Source organism: Melopsittacus undulatus, chromosome 10 (genome assembly GCF_012275295.1).
Source record: "Melopsittacus undulatus isolate bMelUnd1 chromosome 10, bMelUnd1.mat.Z, whole genome shotgun sequence".
Taxonomy (NCBI): domain Eukaryota; kingdom Metazoa; phylum Chordata; class Aves; order Psittaciformes; family Psittaculidae; genus Melopsittacus; species Melopsittacus undulatus.
The window spans coordinates 34,959,567-34,987,231 of NC_047536.1; the positions used below are offsets into that span (position 1 = coordinate 34,959,567).

At 53.0% G+C, this 27,665-nt stretch overlaps 2 protein-coding genes across 5 annotated transcripts; one reads left to right on the plus strand and one right to left on the minus strand.

The window, feature by feature from the left end:
- Nucleotides 1–2,202: 2,202 nt before the first annotated feature.
- Nucleotides 2,203–27,294, minus strand: NCOA5 (nuclear receptor coactivator 5). Of its 4 annotated transcripts, none has more exons than XM_031054508.2 (10): nucleotides 27,273–27,294; nucleotides 17,258–17,443; nucleotides 16,657–16,764; nucleotides 12,923–12,989; nucleotides 9,354–9,704; nucleotides 8,981–9,096; nucleotides 8,736–8,862; nucleotides 6,683–6,882; nucleotides 4,475–4,798; nucleotides 2,203–4,069 (listed from the first exon to the last, which is right to left on the minus strand). In XM_031054508.2, exons 2-10 carry the CDS (start codon nucleotides 17,418–17,420, stop codon nucleotides 3,426–3,428), a joined length of 2,100 nt encoding a protein of 699 aa, XP_030910368.1. In that variant the 5' UTR covers nucleotides 17,421–17,443; nucleotides 27,273–27,294; the 3' UTR covers nucleotides 2,203–3,425. The 4 variants fall into 4 exon arrangements, with proteins under 4 accessions (XP_030910368.1, XP_030910369.1, XP_033922546.1 ...); XM_031054509.2 differs by lacking the exon at nucleotides 27,273–27,294 and adding an exon at nucleotides 21,869–21,887; XM_034066655.1 differs by lacking the exon at nucleotides 27,273–27,294 and adding an exon at nucleotides 19,752–19,856.
- On the plus strand, nucleotides 21,128–25,835 carry CD40 (CD40 molecule). The gene is made up of 9 exons (XM_031054525.2): nucleotides 21,128–21,184; nucleotides 22,320–22,401; nucleotides 22,956–23,081; nucleotides 23,169–23,312; nucleotides 23,513–23,612; nucleotides 24,500–24,561; nucleotides 24,804–24,902; nucleotides 25,104–25,129; nucleotides 25,374–25,835. Exons 1-9 carry the CDS (start codon nucleotides 21,137–21,139, stop codon nucleotides 25,527–25,529), a joined length of 843 nt encoding a protein of 280 aa, XP_030910385.2. The 5' UTR covers nucleotides 21,128–21,136; the 3' UTR covers nucleotides 25,530–25,835.
- Nucleotides 27,295–27,665: the final 371 nt, after the last annotated feature.

The window sequence follows — 27,665 nt, forward strand, 5'->3', positions numbered from 1 at the left end:
GGCTGTGGGGCAGGGCCAGGTCGGGCCTCTGCTGAGACTCCATCTGCCTTGAGGGCCGCGGGTGCGGAGAGCAGGGTCAATGTCCGCAGAGCAGCAGCAATGCCATGGCCAGGCCACACTTCCCTGGTGAGAGATGTGCTCACCACATCCCCACCATCACCAGCAGATCCCATTCCCCCCCAACACCACCTTATCCTCGGAAGCACGGTCCCGGCACCCCCAGGAAGCAGGAAGGGCAGCCCTTTCCTGCTCACTGCTGCTGGAAACAGTCATTCCCCTTCCTCATCCTCAGCAGGTGCAGGGCACAGTGCGAGACAGAGACAGGGCTGCCTCAACACCCCCGCCAGGCAAAATTTGGCTGTGGCAAGAAATGGGCTGGTTCCACAGCAGGTGCTCGTGCGCCATGGCTGAGAGGGCCAGTTTTAGCAGACAGCACTGCATGTTAGTTTACAAACCCAGCCCTGCACGTTTGGCCTCCGTGAGTGTTCAGTTTCCCCATGGAGCACCCTTCTGCCGTTCCACCTTGGTGAAGACAGTGTCCTCCGGTAGACGTGCAAGTTCCTCCTTGGCACATGAGCAGATGCACTTCGGGTTTTGTTCCAGACAGGCAGGTGTTGACCCCGGTTTGTGCCATGGGCTCTGTGGTGCTGTGCAGTGCTGCAGGACAGGGCATGGCAAACCTGCGGCAGGCAGGAGCACAGCCACCCGCAGCCGGGATGCAGCACATGCTCCGGTTCCTGCTGCGGGAGCCTTGTGTGGCCTTGTCCCCACGTGCAGCAGCAGCAGCCACAGGGCAGGACGGGTTCCAAGGCACAGGACAGCACTTGCTGGAGAACCAGGCAGCTCCAGCCTGGGCCAGTGTTGGATGAGAGGCAGGACGAGACACTGCACAAGGGTAGGAGTTGCACTAGAAGTCAAGACCCTCCTCTGTGTAGCAGGACTAAAAACTAGCAGAAAGACCAAAGGGTCTGAGATTTGCTGGTTACACCACTTTCTGTGCTACATGTGCAATATATTTGTTATGAATGTTACCACACAGTCAGCTCATTCAATAATCTTTTACCCACCGTAGCTTGATGTTCCGCGTCCATTCAAGTGACTTTTATTCCAGTGCAATATTTCAATAGACATGTAGTGACCTAGTATGCTTTGTGTTTTAGAGAACCTGTGTGCAGAGCAATGCAATTAAGTTTAAAACCTTGTAAATAAAATGGGTTGCAAACCAAAAAAGGGGGAAAAAAAGAAAAAAAAAGAAAAAAAGTAACAGTATTAGGCTTGCATTTAATTTCTGTGTTTCACTATTGTGCATTAGGCCGCCTCAGTACAGCAGCCCCTGTGTTCTCTGTGCAGGTATTAATGGAGGAGTGGCTCCTCGGCTGTTGAATGCTCCCTGTTAATGCTTTACTGCTTTAACTGTATCCATTTTTCTAGACTCCTGTCTGCACAAAATGCAATAAATGATTTTATTACACCCTTCACTACTCGCATGGGGAGTTTTCACTTGCTTCCAGGATCTCCACAGCTATTTAGCACTTGGCTGATTCTATTTCCGTAACTAGGAGAAATCACCAACACGGAACAGCAGATTGTAGAGGAAGTAAAACGTCAGGAGAGGAGCAGCCTCTTCCCAGGGCCAGTTCCCATGTTTAAGCTCATGCAAATTTCTTATCACCCCAGCAAAGTCTTTACCTATTTGCAGGGTTGTAGAGACAGAGAAATGGATCTAACAAAGGCAGACTGGAGGAGGAAAGATGGGAGACAAACACACTCCCACCCACTTGCAGGTTGTGCAGCAGTGGCAGCACCGTGTTGAGGAAGGCCAGTGCTGAACACATGGGGAGGTACAGCCCTGACTTCATGCAGCAGCCATGCAGCTCAGTGGCACTGAAGCAGCTTGCTTCATCCATCCCCTCCACACCAGCTCCCACAGGGTTGGGATCCCATGTGCCAGTCCCGGCTCATGCCAATGTGGCCACCCAAGTGCTCTGCCAGCAAAGAGTGCGTGAGGTGCTGCCTGAGGCACTCTCACAGCGGGTCACAGCGAGGTTCATACACTGCCTGCTTCACACCTGGCTCTGGGCAGCGCCTGACGTGGCTCATCTGAAAGCAGAGAGCAATGGCAATGGTGTGAATGGGGCATCCCAGCAGGAGCCCAGCTCTCAAGTGTCAAAACCACAACAAAACGCAAAACTTTTTCCCCACCTTTTTATTAGAAAGTAAAGTCCTCCTGTTAACAGCACAGAGAGCAAAAAACCAACTGCTACAACACAAACCACCTGGGACAAAGGAACCTGCAGCTCCAAGAGCACTGCTCCCTTAGTACTGCCGGACTAAGGGGCTGTGCTGGAGAGGACCATGTCATTAAGAGATGTTCTGTGTTCTGCTATCAAAGTATGTTACTGGTTATAAACACGGTGAAGAATCACTGCCCCATTTTCCACTCAAGTGCCTGCTGCAGCTACCAAAGTGTTGAAGAAAATATATAAAATGATGGTATTGCATCATGGCACTGCCTCACTTCCTCGGATGGACAAAACACCAACCGACAGCGAGAGCAGACACTCACCCCTTGTAACTGGCTCCAGGTATTGCCAAGGCAGGGCCAGCAGCATGGATGTGGCTGAGCTCTTAGGCTACAGCAACCAACTGTCCCCAGTCAGGGTGAGATGAAAGGAAATTTATACGCCAAATTTAACAGATCAATTGTAACACTGACTGCTGAGTGCAGGAAAACTGACAGCCCATTTCAAATCTCTGCCTTGGTGGAAGCTCTTGTTTCAGATCTGCCACAGTACTGAGGCCAAAGCTGCTGCTTTCCATGGGCTGGGTGTGATGAGCAGCACTCCTTTGTCAGGACACTCCAGCAAGGGCAGTCCATACAGTGCGGTCCTGAGTGACTGAGTAGGGACAGGCATGTGTTCCATGAGTTCAGCTCTAATGCTACCCCTGGACCTCCCAACGGGCTTATGTGTCAGTAGGAAAAAAAAAGTAATTGAAAAAAGAAACCCAAAGAAAACCAGTGCCCATGCCGAGCAGGCGCGTCTCCAAGAGGCTCTGTCCAGCCCCGTTTCTTCAGAACCATTAACTCAAAACTATACTGAGATCATTCAAGACCAGGCTGCACCTCAACACGGAGATGCACCAGCTGCTGGAAGCGAGGAAAATGCAGCAGAGCCATCACCGCAGCAGCTTCTGGGACTGGACAAAAGAACCGACTATCAAAAGCAGCTCCTGCCACCAGGGAACCAGAGCATGCTTCTCCAGACACTGCCAGCCAGAGCACAGTGCCACCAGAGTACGCTCTCGCAAAGGGGAGAGCACATGCATATCCAGGGGCATTTGTCCCGTGCAAGGACAGAAGACTCTTTAAACAAGTATAAGTATGGAATGGCAAAGGGAGGGGGAAAGGGACTGACAGCTCAGCTTTAGTAGTGTCGCTGGTAAGAACCCATAGGTTGCTGGGCTGAGGACCCTGCTCGCCCCTGGGCCACTGTCTGGCTCACTAAGTGAGAGAGTGCAGGACCACTCTGGATAAGGGTGTCCAAGGCTTTCTGCACACTGGGGTTGTCAAAGTTGATACCAGAAGATACTGGCCTTTGAGCAGGTACATTGCTAGGTGCAGGGAGGCGGTTCTGGTGCTGACCGTAGAGCGATTGAGCTTGTGGAGGAGCTCCAGGCCTTGGACCTGCATTTCTTGAAGGGCCTTGGAGGGCAGGAATCTGTGTGCTTGGAGTCTGCAATCTCTGCTGAGCCTGGTTTAAGTTTCCAGCACCCATCTGTGCTGGGCGGGCCTGGCCACTGCCCATGCTAGCAAAGTTCTGGTTTGGTGCGCTGCCTGCAGTGCCAGCAGTGGCTGCGGGAGTGCTGTTGGCCACTGCTGCTGCCCCACTGTTGAAGAGACTCAGGATTTTTGCTTGAAGCTCCTGCTGAGGATTAGAAGAGGACACTGGAACAGAAGGAGCAGAGACCAGAGGCTGCGAACCCTGATGAGCTTGACTGCTTGGAAGGCTGGACTGACCCCCCAGAGATGGTCCTGAAGGTGCCCCCAAAGACTGTCTTGCCATGGGTGCTGGGAAAGAAAGGGAAGAGGGTTAAAGTGCTGCACATGCCCTTGGAGGGACACCTAAGAAAAGCTCATGAAACAGCTACTGAAGCCACAAGTAGTGAATACCCTCCCTCTGAACAGGAGAGCTGCACAGCTCTGGGGAACCCAAACCACTCTGCAGAGCTGTTGCTCTTCTTGAGCACTCAAACAAGTTATGGTTGTTCCATTGTTTTCCAGCATAAAAGTTCTTTCACATGAAACATCTGAATGGTCTCAGTTCTTCCAGGGCCATGCCCATTTCAGTGAACTGAGGTGCTGTGTGAGGCAGTTATGGCACTAGGACCTCTCTGGAATCCCGGTCCGTTCCCTGCCCCGGCTCAGGGGCAGCACACACCACACCACCGTGGCCTCGCCTGGGCCCAGCCTTACCCTGCAGCGTGTCGGTGCTGCCCCTCAGCAGCCGCTCCTTGCGCTCCCTCAGGTAGTTGATGACTTTGTCCATCTCCTCGGCCGTCAGGTAGCGGTTGTCTGCCAGCAGGTTCAGCAGAGTCTGGATTGCAGGGGGGTGACCTCCCCGGGCCCCCTCGTCCCCAGGGCCCGGGCGCTCCCGCTCCTGCAGGACAGCCTCATCCGCCATCTTGGCTGCCTGCCGGGCGATCTCGTCCCGCTCCTTCTCCCGACACTCGGTTTTGTAGCGCTCGTAGTTCCTGGCCACCAGCATCATGGCATCAGCCTGGGGCATGTTGCGGTGCTCTGCATGAGGGAAAGCAAAGGGTGGAACAGGAGGTGCCTTGCTTCATGCACACCAGCATCTCATTCAGCAGGCAGGGATTACAGGCACAGACTTGGGAAGCTTCCCAGGCACACAGTAACAGCTCCATTTCCTAAGCCAACAACAGGCTCAAGGCTATCACCCAGCAAGGCCATCCTTTCCTTCCATAGCTCAGGGCTCTGACAAGATATTGGATCAGACCAAGAAATGTCTTTCTTGCCTCTCACCCATTTTAGAAGGGACAGCAGCTCCCTCTACCTCTCACATAAGTTCTCTGCTCTCCAAGAAGAGATATTTCCAGCTGCTAAACCCTTGGGCAGATCCAAAACTTGTCCTCTGAAGGCTGTGAAGCTTTCCAGAGGAGGACAGCAGTGGAACACTTGGTTCTGTACTGCCACCCCCTCAATACCGTGTGTGTACACAGGAGGTGGGCAGGAGAGCACTGGCTCAAGGTCACATATCTGCTTATGTTTGTTTACTACTCAGGGGCAGTAAGCAGCCATCAGGTTCTACAATGCAACCAGCAATGGCCAATTACAACACTTTGGTGTTTTGTGCAGCTGCCTTTTGAAGTTTTTGAGGTCATTATTTCCACCTCACAAAGCACAGACACAAACAATGCCCTTAACAGCTTTATGCTGGGAGATTAAAAGAGCCTTCACATTCCAAAGAATGCCCAAAGCTCTGAGCACTTTTCACACCTGCAGAACATTAGGGTTCATTTTAACATTATGCTTTGCCAGTGGTGAAAGAGTTCCCTGAAACTGATGTGAATGCAAAGTTGGCTGTGTGGCCCAAGTGAGCATGTTTCATCTTTAGAATGAGCTGTGGATGAGCTGAGGTTCTTATCAGATGTGATACCATTCGATCCAGAAAAGAAGGGAAGCTTTGTGAGAGGATGGGTGTTAACCAAAGGACTTAAAACCAAGGGCAGTGGAAAGCCCAGTGAAGTGTGTGAGCTGTATTTCTGCACAAGTTAGGGAACCCTCCTACCACATCTGCACCCCATGCTACAGAAACCTAGGCTTCCTCAGTCAATGAGCACACAAAAAGCAGTGACTGTGCATTCAGATGCATGATGAACCTCCCTGATGAACCTCACAAAACATTACTTGAGAGCACAGTAAGGGAGCAATAGCCTCCCAAAGCTCAAGGGCAGCCTCACAAGCCCCATGTGTAAATAGAGGATGTGCAGAGGCCTGCGATGAGAGCACAGGCTGCTCTCCAAAATCACATTCTGATGAGACTCGTTTTAATACCTACACCCACCCTCACAACCACCAAGTCACACCCCGGGATGAAAAGTGATGTGACAAGCGTAAGCAGCACTCAGGAGATGGTGTGCATAGACCCAACACCTTTATAGTCCAATCTTTTTATAACTCTTTCCAATTTCATGACTGGATCTTTACCTTGCCCAAACACGCAATCATTATCCTGTTTTCCTTAAATTACATTTGGTTTTAAAATCTGTCCTGTAATTTGCCACATTCCAAACACACTCTCTTTCAGAACAAGTGATAACCTGAGGCTGGACTGGTCTTACTCAGAAATCTGCCAGGGCAATGCCATCATTTCTAGAGCTGGGGCTCAGGCTTGCCCTCAGATGCAAAGGCTGGTGGTATTAGGTGCTGAGAATGCAGCTGAGATTCTCTCTTGGCAGAAATAAAATGGTCCTTTTGACAAGGGACAAATAAATTATTATGGAAACTTGTAAATAACAAAATTCACATTTATGATGTGGCGTCAAGTCATTAATAACTACTTATGTAACAGCAAGGATGAACCCTGTCCTGTGTGATTCTGCTCAAAAGTGTTCTGAAGCAGCACCTGGAGAGCTACAGAGCCTATTGAGACCTCAGTACCTTGTGGGGTGCCAAACATGATGTTAACAGTGCAAGAGCGGTGAACTTGATGCTGCTGGGTGATGACAATGGCAAAAGGAGACCCTCCTCTGCTCACATCGTCCAGGGCTTGCGTCAGTGACATCTCTGTGTTGAGGAAGATCAGGTCCACTACCATGCCCAGATCCCGCACTTTCCGCCCCACTGACTCCGCATACTCCCTACCACAAAGCAAAGCCAGTAGAGTTTAACACATCAGTCACACAGAAACAGAAACCCTGGCACACCCACCCTCGCTGTCACCTCAAATTAGCTGTTCTGATGGCTTGCCAAATCTCACAGTGTGAAACAGGACAGTATTACAGCACCTCATTACAGTGATGCAAGAGCCCTTGTTTTGATCTGGATCAGTCATTTCAGTTTAACTGAAATAAATTACAAATCAAACCTTAGCTTAGCTGAGAAATAGTGTCTGCAAAAGGATTTACACTATTATAGACTGGTTTACATATAAATGTGTTTAAACTGAACTCATTAAGTGAGGTAATTTATGCCCACAGGGATCTAAGGGGCAAATAGCAGAGCAGCTAACCTACAGAAGTTACCTGTGCTACGTTCAGTATCTTAACTGTTCAAATGTGCCTTATTCCTTATTTCTTGTTCATTTGTTCTACCTGCTGCTTTCTGCTCTCGCCCAGCATCAACACAGCATCTATGGATCCACTGTTCTTGTATCCTCTGTCCTGCAGTTTAGTCTGTGTGCACCTACCCCTTCTGAAAGAGGTTTAGTTCATCATCTTTGGATGTGAACACTGTAACAATGACTAAAACTCTTTTCCCCAACTGTCTTTCTAAGGATTTCTAAGTTACATGGACCATGTACCCAAGTCATTTAGGAGTTCCCTTTAACAGTTCCATAGTAGGTGACATCATTGCTTCAATACCCAACATTTATTACATGCTCCAGCTCTTAAGGTTTGTAGCTGTTACAAACCAAAATGATCCTTAGGATATTAAGCTGGTCCTCTTACACAAAAGAAATCTCACTATATCAAGTACAATAACTTGTGGCCCATTAGAATATCTTCTAAAAACTTTTAGTCACCAAGGGATAAAGAATCTATAATTTCCTTTCAAGATTTGTTCCAACAGGCAATCAACTCAATTAAAAGCAAAACACAGTTTATTTCTAGTTCCACTGCTTCCCTTGCTCCCATTTCCTGTTCTGTCTTCCACCACCAGGCCAGGCAAGCACCGGCTCTGTTGTTGTGCTTCACAGATAGAGCAGAGTTAAATAAAACTAACTCTTGATTCTTTTTTTTCTGCAGGGCTACAGAGACAGAGCGTTACATCTCCCTTTGACAAACATTTTCATTAGACTCCAGGCCAGGTCTATGATTTATTTACTATTTGCTATTCTTCAATACATTTATGTGTAAAGCTGTAGACATCAGAGTGGTGCCATCATTACAGCCCTGCCTCCCACTGTACCAGGCACAGATGTGCCCCCCTGTTCCCAGTGCAGTGCTTGGGCTGCCCCAGGAGCTTGCTCTGGTTACTACTCACCCGTGCTCTGACACCACTCATGACTGGCAGCAGTGATTTTGCATTTCTTGCACATTAGATTGGCAGTGATGACAGGTATCTGTCCTAGTAACCAGTGTGACAGGAGCTCTGAAACTAACACCCCCACGACTCCCCCAGCACCTGCTCCGCACTATCTGCTGGTTGGCATATATGAGTAAGTTCTGTATCATTGAACCCATGAATAGCAAGTACAGACTGCTATAACCTGTCATGGCAGTAGGCTTATCTGAAGAGTAAGTAGAAAAGTAACAGGAGAAGGTACAGTGATAGGTGACAAGAAAATAAAAGTAAAGCACAAGATACAACATTTCTCCATCTCATCAACCTATGTTCCCAAAACAGCAACAGGTGCTGTAGCTTTCCAAGGGTTCTACAGCCACATCCTTCAAAAACAACTAGCAAGACAAACAGCCTCAAGGCAGGACTAAGTTTAGTTCTATTTTCTTTTAGCATGTGACAATAAAATTTGTCATAACTGTTTCCTTACTTTGTCTGTTTATTCACCACGATCACAGAACAATCCACAGGTCTCTCTGCATCAAAACGTCTCTTGATTTCCTCATAGTACTGCCGGTACAGCTCCTCCCGGCGCCGCTCCTCGCGCTTCAGGCGCTCTGAAAGCCAGGCCCAGGGACAGAACACATGATGCCTTCATCTCAAGATACCACAGCATCTCCCACATGCTACAGCGGGGGATGTGAATCTGCCCATTACAATGTTACAGGTACTCACCATCTGAATTCACTGGTGCTCTGTCAAAATGCTCTTTGTAACGGTCATAGTAAGAGTCGTCCTTTCGCCGACAGTAGTCTTCGAAGCGAATGTAACGGTCATAGGATTCATCTCGTCTGAAACGTTTACAGAAGCAGCAAAGGTTTCCATGTTCCAGCACCAGCTCAGGCAATAACTTTGATCAATGCAGCACACACACAAACCCTCCTTGAGTTTACCCACCTGCTCCCCACAAGACCCAAAGCAGGCACCCAACTGTCCCCAGCTGCAGCAATTTCCTCATCTTAGATGCCTGATACCACTCAACTTTGGGCAGCCATTGAGGCAGGAACACCATAAAATGTGTTGGCAAATACAATCCCAGGAAGATTACCTGTACAAAGGGTCCCGAGGGTCTCTCATATCCCGTGGATCCCTGACATCTCGTGGATTTCTCATATCCCGTGGATCCCTGTATCGATCATAGAGCGGCTCCCGTGGGTCACGAAGGTCTCGAACATCACGAGGGTCCCGCAGGTCTCTTGGATCCCTGATGTCCCGGGGGTCCCGCAGGTCCCGGGGGTCCCTGTGGTCTCTGGCATCACGCATGTCTCTAGCTCGAATGTCTCGAGTGTCTCTGGAATCTCGGCCATTTCTACCATCTCTGGGGTCTCTCCGTGGGCTCCCCCGAAGAGGGGAGCGGTCCCGTCTGGTGTCTCGGCCATCCCCGTAGGCATAGGGCTCCCTGAGGAAAACACCAGGGACAGTCCATTAGACTGATAATGACACCAGTACAATTACCCCTAGATCTCTTACCTGAGGTGCCAAAGCAGTTGAATCCTCCCTCCTAACCCACAATAGCAAGAACTGCCCAAAACCCACATTTGCTGAAGCAGTCTGGGGAAGCTTTTAACTGCAATGTTTCTCATACCGAACAAGACCCAGAAAGCTCCTTAATGAAGCATCACTGAAAGTGTAGAGCACCTGTGGAAGAAGTTAACAGAAAACACCATTTCAAGGCCTCCAGCCTCAGATCTATCAAATGTGGTTTTGCAAGTTCTTTGAGAGCATTCAAGGTGCTGGAGCCCAATACCCACAGATCTGCAGTAGCCAGGAGCATTCATGGGATCCGTTAAGTTCACCAGTCAATGACAGCAGAATACCTGAAATAATCTGTTATTGTCATATGATTAAAAAAGGAGTTTGCTGTGACCAAAGGCACTGCAGGTTCCACGTTGTGGTTGTGTTTGTGCTGCCAGCAGAAAGCAGTGACAGCAGCCGCCGTGTCCTGCACTGGGAGAGTTTCTGCACAAAGCCAGTCTTATGCGTATGATGGCCCTGTTAAGGGGGTACCAAACCCCACCAGCACCACATCCTCAGCAGCACCAGCTTCTCTGTTGTATCTGAATGATCCATCTCATTCAGACTTTGTACTGCATTGTCTTCAGAGGCAAGGAAGATTAACATCCCAGTCTTCAACTTTTCCCAAAAAAGGATTTTTTTTTCCAGGTCACATTTGGTTTTCCAGAAAAAAACACATCAATTCACTGCAGTCTAAGCCAACCAAAAAAAATCTTGCAGAGAAACTACTGAGACTCACGTGTTCAGAATGTTCTTTCCCCAAGATACCAACAGCCATCAGAAGAAAAACAGCTTTTTGAATCTTTTTATTTCCAAAACTTGACAGACATTTAGAGTCCTCTACCAGCCTAATCCAGGTTAGGAAAGATAAGCAGAACACAAGTCTGCTTCCACTATGGTGCATTGACGTGGTAGTCACCTGGAGAGAACAGCAGGAGTAGTGAGTCAGATGTGCCCAAGTTTCAGTGTCAGGTAGAGACAGATGTGCAGAGCCTGTGCATGGATTTGGGTGGTTACACCCAGCTGTGCTGGGGGACACATAGGAGCACTGGCATTCCCTGCTTTTATGTCAGGTATGAAACAAACCTCAGGACAAACTACAGAGGTGCCACCAAGAGCATACATAGTGTTCTCTTGTGAAAGAAACACTGTTGGCATACACACAAGTGTGAACTCCCTCAGCCTCCTGGACACACAGATCCACTTGCCTGTGATCTGTATTGAAACCACATCATACGAGATACATGTCCTTGTACCCTTCCCCCCAACCTACAGCTCAGGGGAAACTTCCCACCTGCTTTAATGGATACTGAGTAATTGGTCATTCTGTAGCTGCAGGACTACAGCAAAACAGCCAGATGCAGTGGGATTGTTTGGCATAGGACATTTATTCCAGCTGGGAGTGGAGTGACCAGAACACGCCACATCCACTATCTGCAGAGACAAACAGATCCGGAACAAGAGCAGCACAACTGCCACAGAAGCACAGACATGGTGTGGATCCCCTCTGCTCCCCATCACTGCTGTGCTGCTTGCGGAGAGGCAGCAGCACGAAGGCACAGTGGCCTTCTGCACCTCCATCACCACAGTCTGACTCCTACAGCATCAGCCCTGCTGCCCACGTCTGCTCAGGACTCAGCACTGCGGCACAGGACTCCACTGCTGTCATTCACACACCTGCAGCATGGACCAGGTCCATTATCCATGCCCAGGACTTGATGCCCACAGTGCTGCTTGGGACCGGTGCTAGTGATATGGGATGGCCATGGTGTCTGCAGTGCCAGCTGCAATCCAGTGCCTGTTTCAGTGGCACCACAGCCTTCGACATGCTCATGCAGCTCCAGTGCTCCTTGGGGGCCTTGACGTGGCCATATGCTCTTGCACACACAGGATGACACAGGTCGCAATGCATCAGAACCTGCTGCTTGTCCCTCCCAGTGTGGTCTGAGGACCAACACTCATGGCACTGGAGCCTGAGGCCAAAGATATGCCATCAATGCCAGCTGCTTATGTACCTGCAGTGTGCTTAGGGTCCTTATGCCAGCACTGAGCACACCTCACACTGCCCAGGCCCAAGGCTTGGATGTTTACAGATGTGTAATGCGACCCCCAGCTGTGTGGCCAAAGTTCCGGTAGCATGATGGTCTCTTCAAGTGCATTTGGCCCTGTGCCGGCTAAGTGCAGCACATACAAAAGACTAGATGATGCCAACTACTGCAGCTACACATTTGCTGGTTTTTTGGTGGTAGATGTCTTGCTGGCTGCACCTGTTCCTCATTTTTTTGGTAATGTAACAGGTCAAGTTTGTAGATCACACCAGACATGTCAGGGCTTGATAACCCTCAAGTCCAACAAGAGACAGTGTGGAAAGCTTCACAGTACAGGCACAGAAGATGCACACTTTACACCAAGCTACCATCACAGCACATCTTTGTGTGCTCCCAATAACGCCATGGAAAGGAACCTGAAGTTGCCCTCCTGTGACAGGACAGTCTGTATCTTCTCCACTTGCCTGTGACTTCACACACAGAGGAGGTGCAGGAGCGGCACACACCAAGGGATGGGAAATGATGAGAAGCTGGCAGCTGCCCATCACTAACCTGGCTCCAGGTCCTGGCAGAGAGGACAGTGCAAGAGAGGTGTTTGCTCTGTCTTGTGCTTCACTCAGATGTTCTTTTCCAGTATCATTTCAGCACTGGAAGCTTCTGACATCAGAAGAGACAAGATCCTGAAGTCCTCTGCAGCATGGCACTGGGAATGCTACAGTCCAGTAGCATTCCCTAGATATGCCTTGGCTTCTCTGACACTTGAGGTAGGAGAGAACATCAAGTGTATTCTTCCTCACAAGTCCTCTACAACTTTTGCTGCAAAACATTACACTTAGCTGCAGTCACAGCAGCAGACATGAGGTTTCCCTCATGCCTCCCGAGGTGCCAGCGCCAGAAGGCCCTCGAGAGCTGCAGCGGCCACGTCCCAGCTGTCTCACTTGAGTGTCGCCGTCTGACTGGGGGTGGCCGTGGGGGAGACAAACACATTTAGCACAGGCCACTGGGCTCACGCCCTGACCTTCCTACTACAACTCACTGCTTCCAGGTACTTTACCTTCGTGCCGGACTGGACCTTGATGAAGCCTTATTCATATTTCTTCTTTCCACTGCTTTATTAATATCTGTAAAGAATAATCAACCCATCTGTTCAATGCTATGGAACAAAAAAAATATCATCAGCACAATTCAAATGAAAGCAACTTAAGCTCAACAACATCCAGATGGTGCAAGAAAATCCATTCAGCAGAGAGACATTGTCACTTTGACAATTTTTTATTAAGTTTAGGCAGTACAACAAAATGAAATGTTCATGTATTTCGGACTTCAAAATAGGGTGGACAGCCTGGGTAGAGTTTTAACCCTTTATGTTCAGGCCCACATGCAGACTCTTCATTCCATAAGAGAACCTCTTTCTTCTGCAGTCTATGAGCGAGCAGAAAGCAACTCATGGACTCTAGGAGAAAAAGCAGAGTCTGAAAACCTCTGAGAAAGGAAGACGCCAGCCAGCACAGGCTCAAGTTCCCAGCCAGACCTGTTCAATAGAGCACACTGCTGCCCTTATTGAGAACATGAAGGCTCTCAAGTGGCACATGCAACTGCCTCCCCAAGGCACGGCTGCAGACTCCACTCAGTGAGCTGGATCGGGGGAGCCTGAGTCACAAGCTCCTCAGGAAGGTCAACATGACGCATTCAAAGCACCACTGTTAACATGATACAAAGGGATGCAACAGATCAGAATGAGAACTGGTTGGCTTCTGAGAACCTCCATGAAAATCACCATGAAGTGAAATACAAAGAAGTAAGAGAACTGGATAAAGAGAGTCTTGTCCTCAACCAGAAAAAAAATAAGCTGCCCAGAACTGGCAGGGACCAATCTGCTCTACTGTGAGGAAACAAAGCCTTTGGTAACAGCTGACTGGGGATGAAATAAGACACTGGAGGGGGGCAAGAACAGACAGAAATGTCTTCAGATGTTTTTTCATATGTTTCAGAGCCTTTAAAGGACACAAATGAAACCAATCCAGGTTGTATCTGCTTCCCAAGAGCCTACAGACAATTTAAGAGTTCCTTTAGCTGTTTTGCATCAGCTCCTCTCAAAGCTCTTGCAAGAGAATAAACATGCCACTTGGCTTTAGTAAGACTCAGTCTTAACATCTTCTGCAGCTTCATAAATGATCCTCTAGAACTTTCAGTTACAGGATCTGTCCTAAGCTTTGCTCCCATTGTTCACCAAGGAGCAGCGTGTTCTCTTTTTGGGGGGGAGAGAAGCAAGTGCAGCCCGAACCTGAACTGCAGCACCAGAGCACTCAACACCACAGAGCAGTCCCCAGGATCAAGCCCCAGGATAAGCTGTATTCATTGCCTGCTATCACAGACTTTGATGGGCATTTATTCCCTACATAGCTTTAGCCATTAAAGATAATGAAAACACTTCTGTGTGTTTGTGGAAGCATTAGTATAATGCAACACTGGAGTTGAACTCTCCCAAAGCCTTTTACCGACTTGTGTCCTTAGCAGTTACATTTAATGCTCATGCTGTGTAACTGAAGCAACCCTTCTCCTTGCATTTATTTTTTAGTTAAGATTTTTGTTCCCTTAAAGGCAAGTGTTATCTTTAAGCAAGACACTATCTGCTTTCTTTGGTTTAAGATAATTTTTATTCTCTTTTACGATGCCATTGCAGACACCTACCAGGATTTTTACACTTAAAACCATACATTACTTGAAAAAAAGAAATGGAACAAAAATATTTTCCTAAAAGAAAAAAACCACCTTTGACAGGGACCCTCCTCTGGTGCAAAATTAACAGATTTAATTACAGTTTATTTAATGCCAACAGCATTTACAGGTTAAGTATGTGAACAGTGACAAAACTTCAGAGGAAAAAAAGAAAGTCTTCTGTCCTGCAGGGTTCTGAGGTGACAGGGCCACTGCACTGACCATCTGAATGAACAGGGTGACAAGAGAGCCTTGAATCACATTCCTATCTCAAGTGCAGCAGTGGCATTGAGCTCGAGCTTATCTTTTGAGCAGAACATTCAATTCCAATTTAAAAGTTTTCAGAGCACAGAAAGCACCAAAGCTTCAGTGAGTTATTCCAGAAGTCAATTACTTTGCTGCTGAAGAAAACTATTTCCATTTAAGGATTTGTCATGCCTAAGCCTACTAGATTAAAACTTGCTTATCTTCAGTCTGTCTGTTACATAGATCACATCACTCCTTTATCTCACGGCTTTTGCTAGGGCTTGTTCTTCCGCTCTTTAAGCCTTCTTCAGGTTTTTCTGAGGCTTCTCCCATTTAGCACTATTCTCTTTGAAACAGGCATACCAGATCTGAATACAGTATTCCAGCAGTATACCCCAGGTAGCAAACCCTCCCTGCTTACAAAGCTGTTTTGTACAGCCAGGAATGACAAAAGCACTCTTGCTGGGTGCACATGTTCCCTTCTGGCTTTAGTGAGAGCTCAGTTCTGCCTGCATCCAGCTTAGGAAGAAGTCCAGGTCATTTCACCACCAGTAAATCCATCTTCATTATTTCATTCTCTTTCTGAAACACGATTGTCTTTTCTCCCCAGGTCTCTTATAAAAGCACTGCACAGCCAGGAATCAATTTTTCCAGAGCACCACTCAAAGCACTGAGCAAGTCCATCTACATTACACTGAGCTCCATTTAACCCTATGTTGGTTTTAATTGTTTAGCTGCTTAATCAAACCAAACATCTTACAGAAGCCTTTACATCAACACTGCTGCTCTTAGCCATAAAGCTCACAGTATCAGTGGGGTAAGAGGCAGGATTTCTTTTGATTTGTATTAATGAATTCCCTTCTCAGTGGGTGTCAGGTGTAAGAATCCCTTTGCTATCAGGGGCTGATGCCTCTCTTGTCCCACTTACACTGTTGACTGGCACATCCACAGCACTCAGCTATGGCCCTGGAAAATCCCTGGTTTTCCCAAGGCTTGTGCGAAAACAATAGGAACAGCCTAGGCAGGTCTGCACTGAGCCTCACAGACAAGAGATTTAAACTTCTTTGAGAGGTCCGGTTTTGATAGCTGCTGCTCCACGTTTTCAATTTCACTAGTGAAATGCAATTTATATTAAAGCTCCTTGTGCCTCTTCAAAGAGAGACAGCAGAAACTGAGGACCAAGTGGTGCTCCTTTCATTCCTTTCTAAGTCAAACTGGTTGTCTTCAAATTAGCACAGGTTTACTTCAAGAGTAATTCTTTTGCTTGCATGTAACAGACTACTCAGCTTTCTAACAATTTGCTCCTGTTTAAGTTTGCTCCCAGCACATTTAGCAGAATTATTTTTATCTTTATAAAAATGACCTCTTTATAGCACCTGGTATTTACACACTGCTTCCAGACTGACACGTGCAAACCCACCCAAGATAACTGGACTCACAAGCTACTGAGTGCTGTGACCAATTCATGAGCCTGCCAAGAGGAATCAGTGCTGCTCTACAAATGTTTTAAAATGTTTTAAAATTACATGCATGAGATTGTGATGAGCACTGCCTAGGGCTAGAGCAGCCTGTCACACAGGGCAGCACACCTTTTCAAATACTAACACACAAAGGTAAGTTCAGAGTTAAGACCTAAGTAGGAAATGAAACACACAGCACTTAGAGCAAGTAACTGAAGGGAAATACATAGCTACTAAAAGTGATTTGAGTCTAACATCAGGCAAGTGTCACATAGGGATCTTTCTGGTGAGCTTTAGAACAAGAGCACTCTCTATTGGGATGCATGCTGGGGTCAGTGGGAGAGCACGGAGCAGTTTTCCTTACCTAATCTATACCCTTTATAAAGGCGGCCCTTCTCCCCGTCCAGAGCGGCCTGGACATCCTCCAGACGGTCGTACTGCACGAACCCATAGCCATGGTACATGCTGAGGGCTGGAAGAGGCAACAGCAGGGCAAGACTGGTTACAACCAGGGGACACCATCAACCCACGCCCAGGCCACCACCTAACCCCAAGCCAAGAAACCACTGCAAGTTTCCTGGGAAAACCACATCTACCAGGATCAAAATGCAGAGCTTAAGGCTCTGAAATGCATTTCATAGATCGACTGCCTTCTGACAAGGCAGTGAGCAAAATACAGCCTGTGATGTGACCAAGATTTGATAAAAGAGACTATGAAGTTACTTGAAAGAGTCTTGCAACATCATACTGCAACCCCAAAGCTGAAATGTAGCTGATATACACAAGTTACATCTCAGCTGTGCTAAAGGAATCCCTTTTTCAGACAAAATTATCACTGAAAGGTCACTTTTTAAGAACAGGATTAGCTACTCCTCCCATCATCAGCAAATACCATTTGACAAGCATGAAAGTGATATTTCTCACTGAGTTCCCAGGCACAAAAAGGCAAAAGATAAAATACTAACCCCTGATTTTGCCATATTTTGAAAATATCTCTTCCATTTCTTCACGAGTCATGTGGTCTGTGGGCAAATTGCCAACAAAAAGTCTTCTCTCTAAGTCCTGGGGGTTGGTGCTGTTGGTGAAGTCGCTCTGTTTGATGCTATTGCTCTTGCGTCCTCGAGCCATTTTGCTGTCGTCCAAATGCAACTCTTCGCAAAAGAGAAAAAGGGCCATGCACATCACGTGTGTCACTGCCACCCCACACACCAAACCGGGCATTCAACTGAACTGCTTTGTGGCTGGAAACCAACCAAGGCTGCACAATGCAAATGACACGCCAGAGGAATCCTAGCCCAGGGATACAAAGCTCTGGGAAGAACATGTACTGAGGCTTTTTGCTTGGGATTTTCTGCAGTACTGAAAGGCAGTAACCCAAATTATTTCATAGACAAGTTTTAATGATTTAACTCCAAAGTAAGATACAAATAAAATTCATTTTCCATTAACACACCTTGACTTTAAGCTTTTCAGAACACCCACTGTTGTCAGGCCCATTTCTTCAGTCCACTGAACCAGAGTTGAAGTCTACGCGATATTTTAACACGCAGGAAGGAAACACTCATCACAACATGCATAACCCAAAGATTTCAATACAGGCTTTGATCAAGACACCAGGAAGCACTGCTCAGATGCTCCAAGGGACCACACCTGGATTGCTTCACTGTCTGTGGAATCTTGGCTTTCAGTGCCAAAATACAGTTTCTCATTCAGCCCCCAGTGAACAGCACATCCTCGTCCCTGTCCAGGTGTGGGCTCCCACAGAAGGCGGGTCCACATGGGAATTTAGGGACCCCCATGGAAGCGCTGTGCCCCTTTCCCCACTGTTCCCAGCACCACAGCCCACTGCGGACCCCACTGCCACAGAGCAGGCACTGCACAAGCTCACAGCAAAACCACCTCAGCAAACAGAACCCAACACAGCCCCCATAACAGCAACCAACCCCCAACCCCCACCCAGACCAACTGCCTGGCTTAAGAGTCACCATTACATAAAGCTTACAAAACCCCAGAAACACTGAAACTTTCAAGATGAACTTGAAAGCCTGAAAGCTATTTAATGAAGTTCCCATACTTCCCAAACATCCACCTACAGGAAGGCAAGATGGGATTTCCATTTAGAACACGCAAAAACCTGGGAAAAAAGCTGAACTCGAGTGTATCAAGAGGAGCTACTCCCAGTAAACAGCCAACACCTAACCCACATTTGTTACAATTTACAAGCAGTTTCTGGACAAACAAGTCAAATGTCTAAAAATATAAACAGTTTTAGGTAAATACTTTGCCAGAGCTTCCCACGTGAGGAAACCAGGGAGCTACTTTCCCACTTGCAGATCACTTTCAAAGCAAAGCAATAAATCAGCTGGATGGGTTGAATTACTGAAGAACTTCCACACAAGAGCATTCACTGCCTCCTACCATTTTCCACTTGGCAAATTGCATAGTTAGGAGCCATTCAGCAACCAGAAGGCTGGAATAACTAACTGCTGTCCAAGCTTCAGGCACACTGAACCGGGTGAACCAATTTCCACATTAAGCCTTTCCTATGAATGCAGCCAGAGGCAATTATAAGCTGAGGCGGTTTCAAGGTGCCAATCCCCTGTGCAGAAACCCAGAGCCAAGTTCCTACACGAGGCCAGCCCAAGCCAGCTTGGGTGCAGTGGGCCCTCGGGAAGTGAACCAAAGCCAAGTTTCCCTAAAAAAATTATATTTAAACCCAAAGTTATTTATTAACAGCACTACAGCTTCAGAAAACGAGACAACTGGATGTTCGAACTAACACAATGGAGGAGGACACACAGGCCCGCAGGAGGCTCCCAGGCAAAGCAGCAGCAGTGGATGCAGCTGCTACCGACACGAACGGGGTGAGGAGCAGCGTCCTGCCCGGCGCCGGCAGCCACGAAGCCAGGCCCGGCCCGAGGCCGCTGTCGGTGGTCCCCACCCTCACTCGCCTCGGGGCTCCGCACCGGGACCGCACGCGGGAGCAGAGGTGCGGAAAGCAGTTAGCAGGGGGAACGCGAGCCAGGCCCTGCCGAACCCTCACTGCGGCCACACGCCTCGTACCGGGCCGCCGCCGGGGCCGAGGAATCCAGGCGCAGCACGCACGGGCCCGGCAGCAGCGGGCACTCCTGAGCCCCGTTACCGGCGCCAGCGAACCCGCACTCCCGCTCCTCACGAGCGGCGACGCCTATGGGCTAGCGGCCCGCAGGCCGCGGGGCACGCCCGGCCCGGCCCAGCCCGGCCCAGCCCAGCCCAGCAGCCGGGAGGGACCCGTCCCCCCCGAGGGTGACCGAGCTCGCCGCAGCCGCACACCGGGGCCACCGGGGCCGCCGCAGCCGCACACCGAGGCCGCAACCGTATAGCGGGGCCGCCGCAGCCGCACACCGGGGCCGTACACCGGGGCCGCAGCCGTGCACCGAGCTCGCCACAGCCGTACACCGGGGCCTCCGCAGTACTCACCGCCGCACCGGGTACCGCCGACCCCGCCGCCGCCGCCAGGACAAAGGCGCCAACCGCCGCTGCCGTACGGCGCCGTCACGACTACGATGCTTCACACTTTACGACGCAAGGCGCTGACGTGCTGCCGCTGCCGTGCCCGTCCCGGCATGCCCCGCGAGGCGCCGCACGGCACGCTGGGACTCGGAGTCCCGCTGAGGGCAGGCGCGGGACCGCTGGGTGGCGCAATCCGAGCGCGCGCGGGGCGAGCGGGGACGGGGACCGGGACCGGGACCGTCGTTAGCCCCGTGCCCGCTGCCTGAGCCCCTCCCGGGCAGCTCCCGCCGTTACCCCCGTGCCCGCTGCACCCGCTGCCTGAGCCCCTCCCGGGCAGCTCCCGCCGGGCTCCGCCGCCCGCAGCCGGTGCGCGGCCTGTGCCCATGGCTGCGGGACTTCCCTGTGGGTCCCGCGGGAGCCAGGCACAACCCCCCCTCCCGGCTTCACCTCCGGGGCTCTGCCCTCGGCGCTCCCCCGGGACCCGGCGCGCTCTCGAGTGACTCAGTTCTGGGAAGCTCCCGCCGCCATCACCAGGGCAGGGGGCACGGAGCCCCCGAGCCAGGGCCGAGGCAGCCCTGAGGCCGGGCTGTGGTCACCGGTGCTGTCACGGTGCAGCACCGGGGGACAGGACACGGGCAGGTGTGCAGGAACCGGCGGTCCCTGTCAGGCCATGGTGAGAAAGGGATCCGGGAAAGTAACAGGAGAGGAGCCTGGAACTTCCCAGGGACCACACCGGGGGACTCCGAGGGAACTGAGGCAGGGCCGGGCTGGCGGAGCCAGCATAGCCGGGCCTGAGGCACTCTTGCCCGTTCCCGTTTCGGGCTGGTGCATTTACGGGAACTGGTTTGGATGCCAGAGGCTGCAGGCAGCGTGAGGGGCTCTCCAGGGACACGGCGCAGGGTTACCGGTGAAGTGAAACCTTGAACTTTTGTCTCAGGAATGAATGAGCTGATGGAACCAGAACATGCACTTCCCTCACCATGGCCCACAGCCGACTCCTGCCCCTGCGGAGATGCGGGCAGGGCAGCGGCTCCGTGGGGCTGGCAGGAGCCCCTCTCCCCCTCCAGCCTCAGCAGGACCTTCCCGTGCAGCCGCTGCGCAAGGGCTCCCAGCAGCTCTGCCGAAGGCCCCCCCAGGTCCCGGCAGGGACGGCTGCTCCCCCGGCGGGGCCAGGGCCGGGGAGAGCCGGCGGAGCTGTCCCCAGGCCCCCCCTTGCCCCCGCCGTGCGCTGCCGGGGCTGCCCAGGCCCGAGAACCGCTCGGGGCTTCCCCGAGGCCGGCTCAACGCCCTTTCCTGGGCGGGAACGGGACACGGCGTTATAGGGCGTGCGGGCGGCCCCAGGGTGCGGCATCATGCGGCGGCTCGGGCTGGTGGGGCTGCTCGGAGCGGCGCTGCTGGGGGTGAGTGGGGCCGGGGCACCGGCATGGGCTGGGGCAGTGGCGGTGCCTCCTTCCCTCCCTCCCTCGGGCCGAGCCCCAGCCGCAGCCTCCCGGCTTTCCGGGAAGGGGCACGGGCCGGTCCTTCACCTCCGCCAGCCCCCCCCGTGCGGGGCTGCGGAGCGGGAGCTGGCATCGGCTGAGCTGCCCCGCGCAGCCCGAGCTGAGCCGGCCGGGTCGGACCCCCCACGGCCTCCGCACCGGGGTCCGGCTCGGCAGGAGGCTCCCGTCGGGCCCACCTCGGCTTCGCCTTCCTCCGAGGAGCGGGGCCCGGCCGGGGCAGGGAGGAGGGACCGGCGGGCACGGACGGACAGCGTGGGGCTCCAGAGCACCGTCGGTGCCTGGGAAGTTGTGGGGCGCAGGGACGGGGCTGCATGAGCCCCTTTCACTTCCCTTTCTGCTCACTGTCACCGTGTGGGGCAGCAGCGCCGGCTCCCCTCTGCCAGCTCGGGCATACCCCAAGGCCTCCCGTGGGGTCTCAGCATCCCTCATGCCCACAGCCCCGCAGTCATCTCGCTTAAGGGCTTTGATGGAGCCCCCATCCCGCTCCTTGGGGTGGCTGGGCTCTGGGGCAGAATGGGGCTTGCTCTGTGCGACAGTCTGATGCTGTGCGTGCCCTGCACTCATACTGGCCCGAGGTCTCATTACCTGTCTCCTCTCCATTCTTCCCGGTGTGCACACACCCCTGCTAGTAGGCCCATGGAAGTCAGCTGTACGTGCCCGGGGGTTTTCCCTGCCCCTCAGGCTGATGCATCAGCTTTGGGAAAGGGCTGGCAGCTCTCTGGGCACGGGAGGCTCCATTAACACCACTGCTGCTGTGCAGGACCCAGGTGGGCTCCTGTTGGCAGTGGCACAGGGCAATGTGCAATCATCATCTGATAGGAAATCTGGGGAATCGCTGCTACCCACTTCAAAGAGCACTGGTGGCATGAGGCAGCACCGGTGGCTCTGCTGTGGTTTGTGGTTAGCACAGGCAGGGCAGGAGCGGTGCAGGGAAGCCTTCGCCTCGGGATGTGGGGTAGCTCCCATGTGCTTGTAGAAGCAAGGAGGTGCTGAAGCACTGAGGAGCACCATGAATTCCAGGTCTTGTTTCTTCCAGTGCTGGGAGCCTGGTGATGCTGTCAGATGCTTTGATAAACAGTATGAATACAGAGGCAGATGCTGCAACCGGTGTCATCCAGGTACAGAGCCCCTTTCCCCTTCCTGTACCCCAGGGCCTGACTGTACCAGGACCCACAGCTGGACCACAGCAGAGCACAGCTCAGCATGACTGAGCTCCTCCACCCTGCTGGCAGCTTCACGTCTGTGTCACCCCAGTGCTAGAGCAACTGGGAGCCTCATGGGTGCTCTGGGAGACCCCCTGGACTTCCCCGAATCTGCCACAACTCTCTTGGGACTGTCTGTGCTCCTGCAGCTGCAGGACCACAGGGCACAGGCAGCTTGCAGGGAGACTGCTGCCACTGCCAAATTGTGATGTTATTCTCAGCTCCTGCTTTTACTGCAGATCATTTCCCAACCCCTAAAGGCAGTAAATGTCCCCCCCCCCCCATGCTCTCCTGCCCCAACACCAATCATCCGTCCCCATCGGGGAGCTTGTCCCTGCAGCCCTGGCTGCCAGAGCAGTATCAGCTCTCACTGCTGCCAGTACTCCCATCTCCCACTTGCAGAGGTACTGCCTGGGGAGGGGAAAGCCTCCTCACCCCTCCTCGAGCCCTTCTCACCTCCTCTATTGCAGGAGAAAAGCTGGTGTCTGAATGTAGTGACACAGAGGACTCTATCTGCACCCCTTGTGAGAGTGGCCACTACCAGCAGAGCTGGACCAAAGAGAAGCATTGTGCCCCCCACGATATCTGTGAAGACAGTAAGTGCTCCCCATGCCCACCGGCCCCGCTGTCCCCAAGGGCTCACCCACCCTGTGCCTCACCTCACCCCTGCTCCCTTTGCGCAGACACTGGCCTCGTCGTGAAGACACACGGCAATGCGACGCACAACACGGTGTGCCAGTGCCGGGCTGGCACGCACTGCTCTGACACCAGCTGCCAGACCTGTGTGGAGAACCAGCCCTGCCAGCGTGGCTTTGGCTTTGTGGCGGGTGAGTCCAACCAGCTCGTCCCTCTCAGCGGCCCCAGCAGCACTGACCTCAGGTCCTCCAGGGGAAGGGGGGGCTCCCTCAGCGAGGTGCTCTTGGCAGGGCTCCGGCAGCACTTTGCCTGCTGCTGTGCCTGGCAGCGTTGCCACAGCCCTTCGCTCCCACTGCCCACACTGACCTTCCTGCAACCTCTGCTCCTCCAGCCAAAGCCATGGCCCGGATGACATCCCCCTGTGAGCCCTGTGCAGAAGGCACCTTCTCCAATGTCTCTTCCAAAACCGAGCCGTGCCATCCCTGGACAAGGTATTGTCTGAGCGCTGACCACCTATCCCCAGCTGTTCGCTATACCTGTGAGCACATCCTCCTGTGCCAGCCTCCTCAGGGGCCTTGGGGAGCAGATGGCTGGGAAGTCTGAGTGACACAGTGTCAGGCTGGCACAGGAGCAGAGCTGAGTGTGGTGGGGGCCAGGGTGGCATGGCTGAGCTCGAGGCGGACATCCAGGTGCTTGTGAACATCTCTGTGCATGTGTGCAGAGTGCTCACCCCTTCATGGATGTCCACCCTGTCATCTGCACCAGGGAGCAAGGGATGAGGGGCTTTGGGGATCCCCAGTGCTCTGACCAGGCTCTCCCTCCCAGCACTCCTTGGCTCATCAGCTGGGGCACCAGCCCTGCGGACTCTGGCTGGTAGGGCTGGCAGGTTGTCTGTCTTTAGAAAGCTGCTTGAGGGTTAATTGAACTCATGGTAGAAACATTAGCCTTATTTCCAGGCTGAATTAGTCTTGCTTCAGCTGCCAGCTGTTGGATTTCACTTTGCTTTTATCTGTGCCCAGAAATTACCTCCCCACAGAGCCACTTATAGCCTGTCATCAAGTTCCCTCCCGGCTGTTCTGCAGGAGCCATGGTGCCTGAGCCCTGCATCTCCTTGACTGGGCAGGTCTCAGGTGTCTGCTTCCTCCTGTGCCTTGTCCCCAGACTTGTCTCCATCTTCCACAGTTTCAACACCTCTAGACCAGGACCGTGGTGTGGGGCCCTGCTGTGTACCTGGTCTCCCCATCATGTAGTGCTGGCTCCTGGACACTCGTGCCCCTAGAGCCTGGCAGGCTTGGTGCAGGACACACAGCATCTGCTCCTGGTTGGGCTTCCCATGCGCTCAGGCTGCTGTGGTTACACAATCTTGTTCTTTCCGCAGCTGTGAGGAAAAGGGGCTGATGGTGAAGGTGAAAGGGACCAATGCCTCAGATGTGATCTGTGGTAAGTGCCCACTGCCAGGCTGATGCAGAGCAGAGATCCAGTGCTCCTACAGCAATGGGAGGAGCTGGCCTGGCCCGTGGGTGTTTTGGAGCGATCAGGGTCTGACTGCGGTGCCAGCACAATCCTTTCTGCTTCTGTCTGTCCCTGTGAGGGATCCCTGTGGGACTGGCCCTGGAGCAAGGCAGCTCTGGGTACCTGGTGTCTTGGTGTTGCATGGTGCCTCACTGGCTGTCTCCTCACAGAGTCGGGCAGGCGGTCCTTGCTCTCCGTGCTCATTCCCATTGCTGCCGTTGCTGTCACATTCCTCGTGGGCATCGTCGTCTACTACCTGGTGCACAGGGGTAAGGGGCTGCCTTAGCTAGCGTGGCCTCATGGGGCAGAGGAGCTGAGAAGGGGGCATGGTGGCAGCTCTGCCTGGAGCAGGGCAGCCCCTCTGAGGACACTGCTGGGACATGGCTGCCCCAGCCCCATGCCCTACCTAGTCAGCATGGCAGGAATACCCTGCCCTGACTGTCACCTTCTCTGTCCCTCTTTCCATCCAGATCCCAAGCAACAGATGCAGAAGCAGGTGAGTCCAGAGCTGCCCTCCAGCAGTGGGTTGGGGTCCCTTCTGGGCACAGCCAGAGGTGTGCCAGCAGCAGAGCTGGGGCTGTGGCTCTGCAGGGCAAGGGGCACGCTGGGGTGCTGCTTGCAAATACAGAGATGGGGGACACTCACAGGGTGAGGTTCTACCCTGCATGGCAGCAGAGCAGGAACCTGTGGAAAGCAATGGGGGGTGAACCTACCTGCCCCTGACTTCTGCCCCTGTACAGGGGAAACCTGGGAGGCCTGAAGAGAACTTGGAGACACATCAGCCCACTGAGGAGTGGGAGGATCCCTTCCCTGTGCAGGAGACGTTGCTCAGGGGCCAGCCCGTGGCACAGGAGGACGGCAAGGAGAGCCGCATGGCCGAGCAGGAGAGGCTGTGAGGGCAGCGGCTGCTGCCCCGGCCCCAGCACGGACCGGGGCCGGCTCCATCTCCTCTGCTCCAGCTCCAGCCTGGGAGGAATGCGGCACCTGAGCTGGCCCCGGCGCTGTGAGCCCGCAGCGGAGCTCGGCGCGGCCAGCGCCGCGGGGTACCGCAGCAGTGCCCGTGCTGCGGCAGAGCAGCGCCCCCTGCCGGCACCGGTGCAGCGGCAGAACAGCGCCCCCTGCCGGCACCGGTGCAGCGGCGGAGCGCGGCTGCAGCCGCCGGGACCCTGCGGCCGGGCACGGGCAGGCCTCAAACGGGAGCGTCGGGGACGGAGCCATGGCCGCGAGAACGGAACCGGGGCGCCTGCGCTGCCGGCGGCTCCGTGCGGACGACGGCAGCGCGCGCTGCCGCTCCCGTTCCGCCGCGCTCGGCCGGCAGGTGGCGCTGCTGCACCGGCGGCGGTGGGGCCGCACCTCACGGCCCCCGCAGCTCCGCGCACCTCCCGTCCAGCGCCGTGCGGGGCTGTGGCTGCAGCGGTGCTGCCCGCACCCGGTACTGGCGTGGCGCTGGGCAGCGGCAGCACCGAGCCCGGGGCAGCGGGAGCCGTACAGCCCGTGCCCCACCACCGCCTGAGTGCTCGCAGCGCGGCACAGGGAGGACCGTAAATCCCAGCGCCAGAAGCAGCTGGAACACAGAGCGACTGTTACCGTATGGCACTGGCACGTTATTTAAGGCTCCTCTTAAAATGTAATGTTAGGTTTAATAAGGGAGATAAAGGCACATCAGCAGCTCTCCATCTCAGGGCTCTGTGCGCTTGGCAGTGCTGGGAGTCCCAGGCTGGGCAGCATCCCCTTGACACAAGAGCCCAGTGAACAAATGCCCTGTCCTGGGGACAGGTATGAGCCTGATTCCCACTGGCATCATTACTTGGGCAACAGACCCAGAGCCTCTGCCCCCAGACAGCACCTCCACAGACCAGCCCTTCTGGCTCCTGACCTCCCCCAGGGCTGACCCCTCCCTGCCCGCGTGCAGGGTGTTCAACACCTGCTCCCATGTCAGACATGTGCCATCTCATTAGCGTGTCTGTCCCCCAAAGTGAGAAAGGGAGCGCAGGAGATCTAATTGAATGTAACTAATTATTCACTCTGAAAATGCTCTGTTTAAATGGGATTGTGAGGGACAGAATTACTCATTCTGAAAAGGGGAGAGAAAGAAAGACAGAGATAAAACAGAGGCGGATGCTGGAGCTGCAGCTCCCTCTCTCTGCAGAATACCAATTACTGGATGAAGTGATTGTATAAATCTTTACCAAGTGAACGAACTGTGCTAGTCACTTACTCTTGTCCTCTTATTATAAGGAAGCAATGAAAAATCATCCCACTCTCCAGTCCAGTTAAGAGCTCCCAGTCGCTGCCTCAGATGCTGCCTGCAGCTCATCCCAGTGCTTTCCCAGTGTGGGTGCCCTGCAGAGACAGGGCTGAGCAGGGATGTGTAGCACTCCTGCACCCCAGCAAGTAGCAGTGACTGCCCGTGCCCTGTGGCTCCTGCCCCAGAGCTGGAGCCAGTGATGCCATGCAGCCCCACAGGGACATAGGCTGGTCAAGGGCCCCAATGCCACACGAACAACAGCTTACCCAGGGACCCTGGTGCCCATGGAGCAACCCCAGGCCTTGTGCCTGCAACATTCCTGCCCTCCCCATTGGTGGGTCCAGCCCTGCCAGGCCCCTGGCCCCTTCCTGTGGGCTCTCCAAGCACTCACCAAACTCACGGTGTTTCCCAGCTCCGTCCCACGCTGGAGTTACTTTCACTCCCAGTGTCTCTGGCCACAGGCTGCAGAAATGTGCTCCTGGGCAGTGGTCTCTGTCGCTCTTCCCTGCTGCATCCGTCAGTCCCAGATCCCCCTCAGGGCTGCCTCCAAACACACTCGGTGATGTCCTCAGCAGTGTTGTGGGATGGGAGAGGAGGTCCTGGCTGCATGGAGCAGAGAGAGCTGACAGGCTGACCCCACACCTCTGCAAGGGGCAGGGAGTACCTGCACCCCCAGGTGCTGCTGGTGAGGACCCAGCCAGTCCCACATCCTCTGCAAGAAACACCAGGACTCCTCTCACTGCACCCTGGGGGCTGGTTTATGGGATGAAGGCCACCTTGTCTC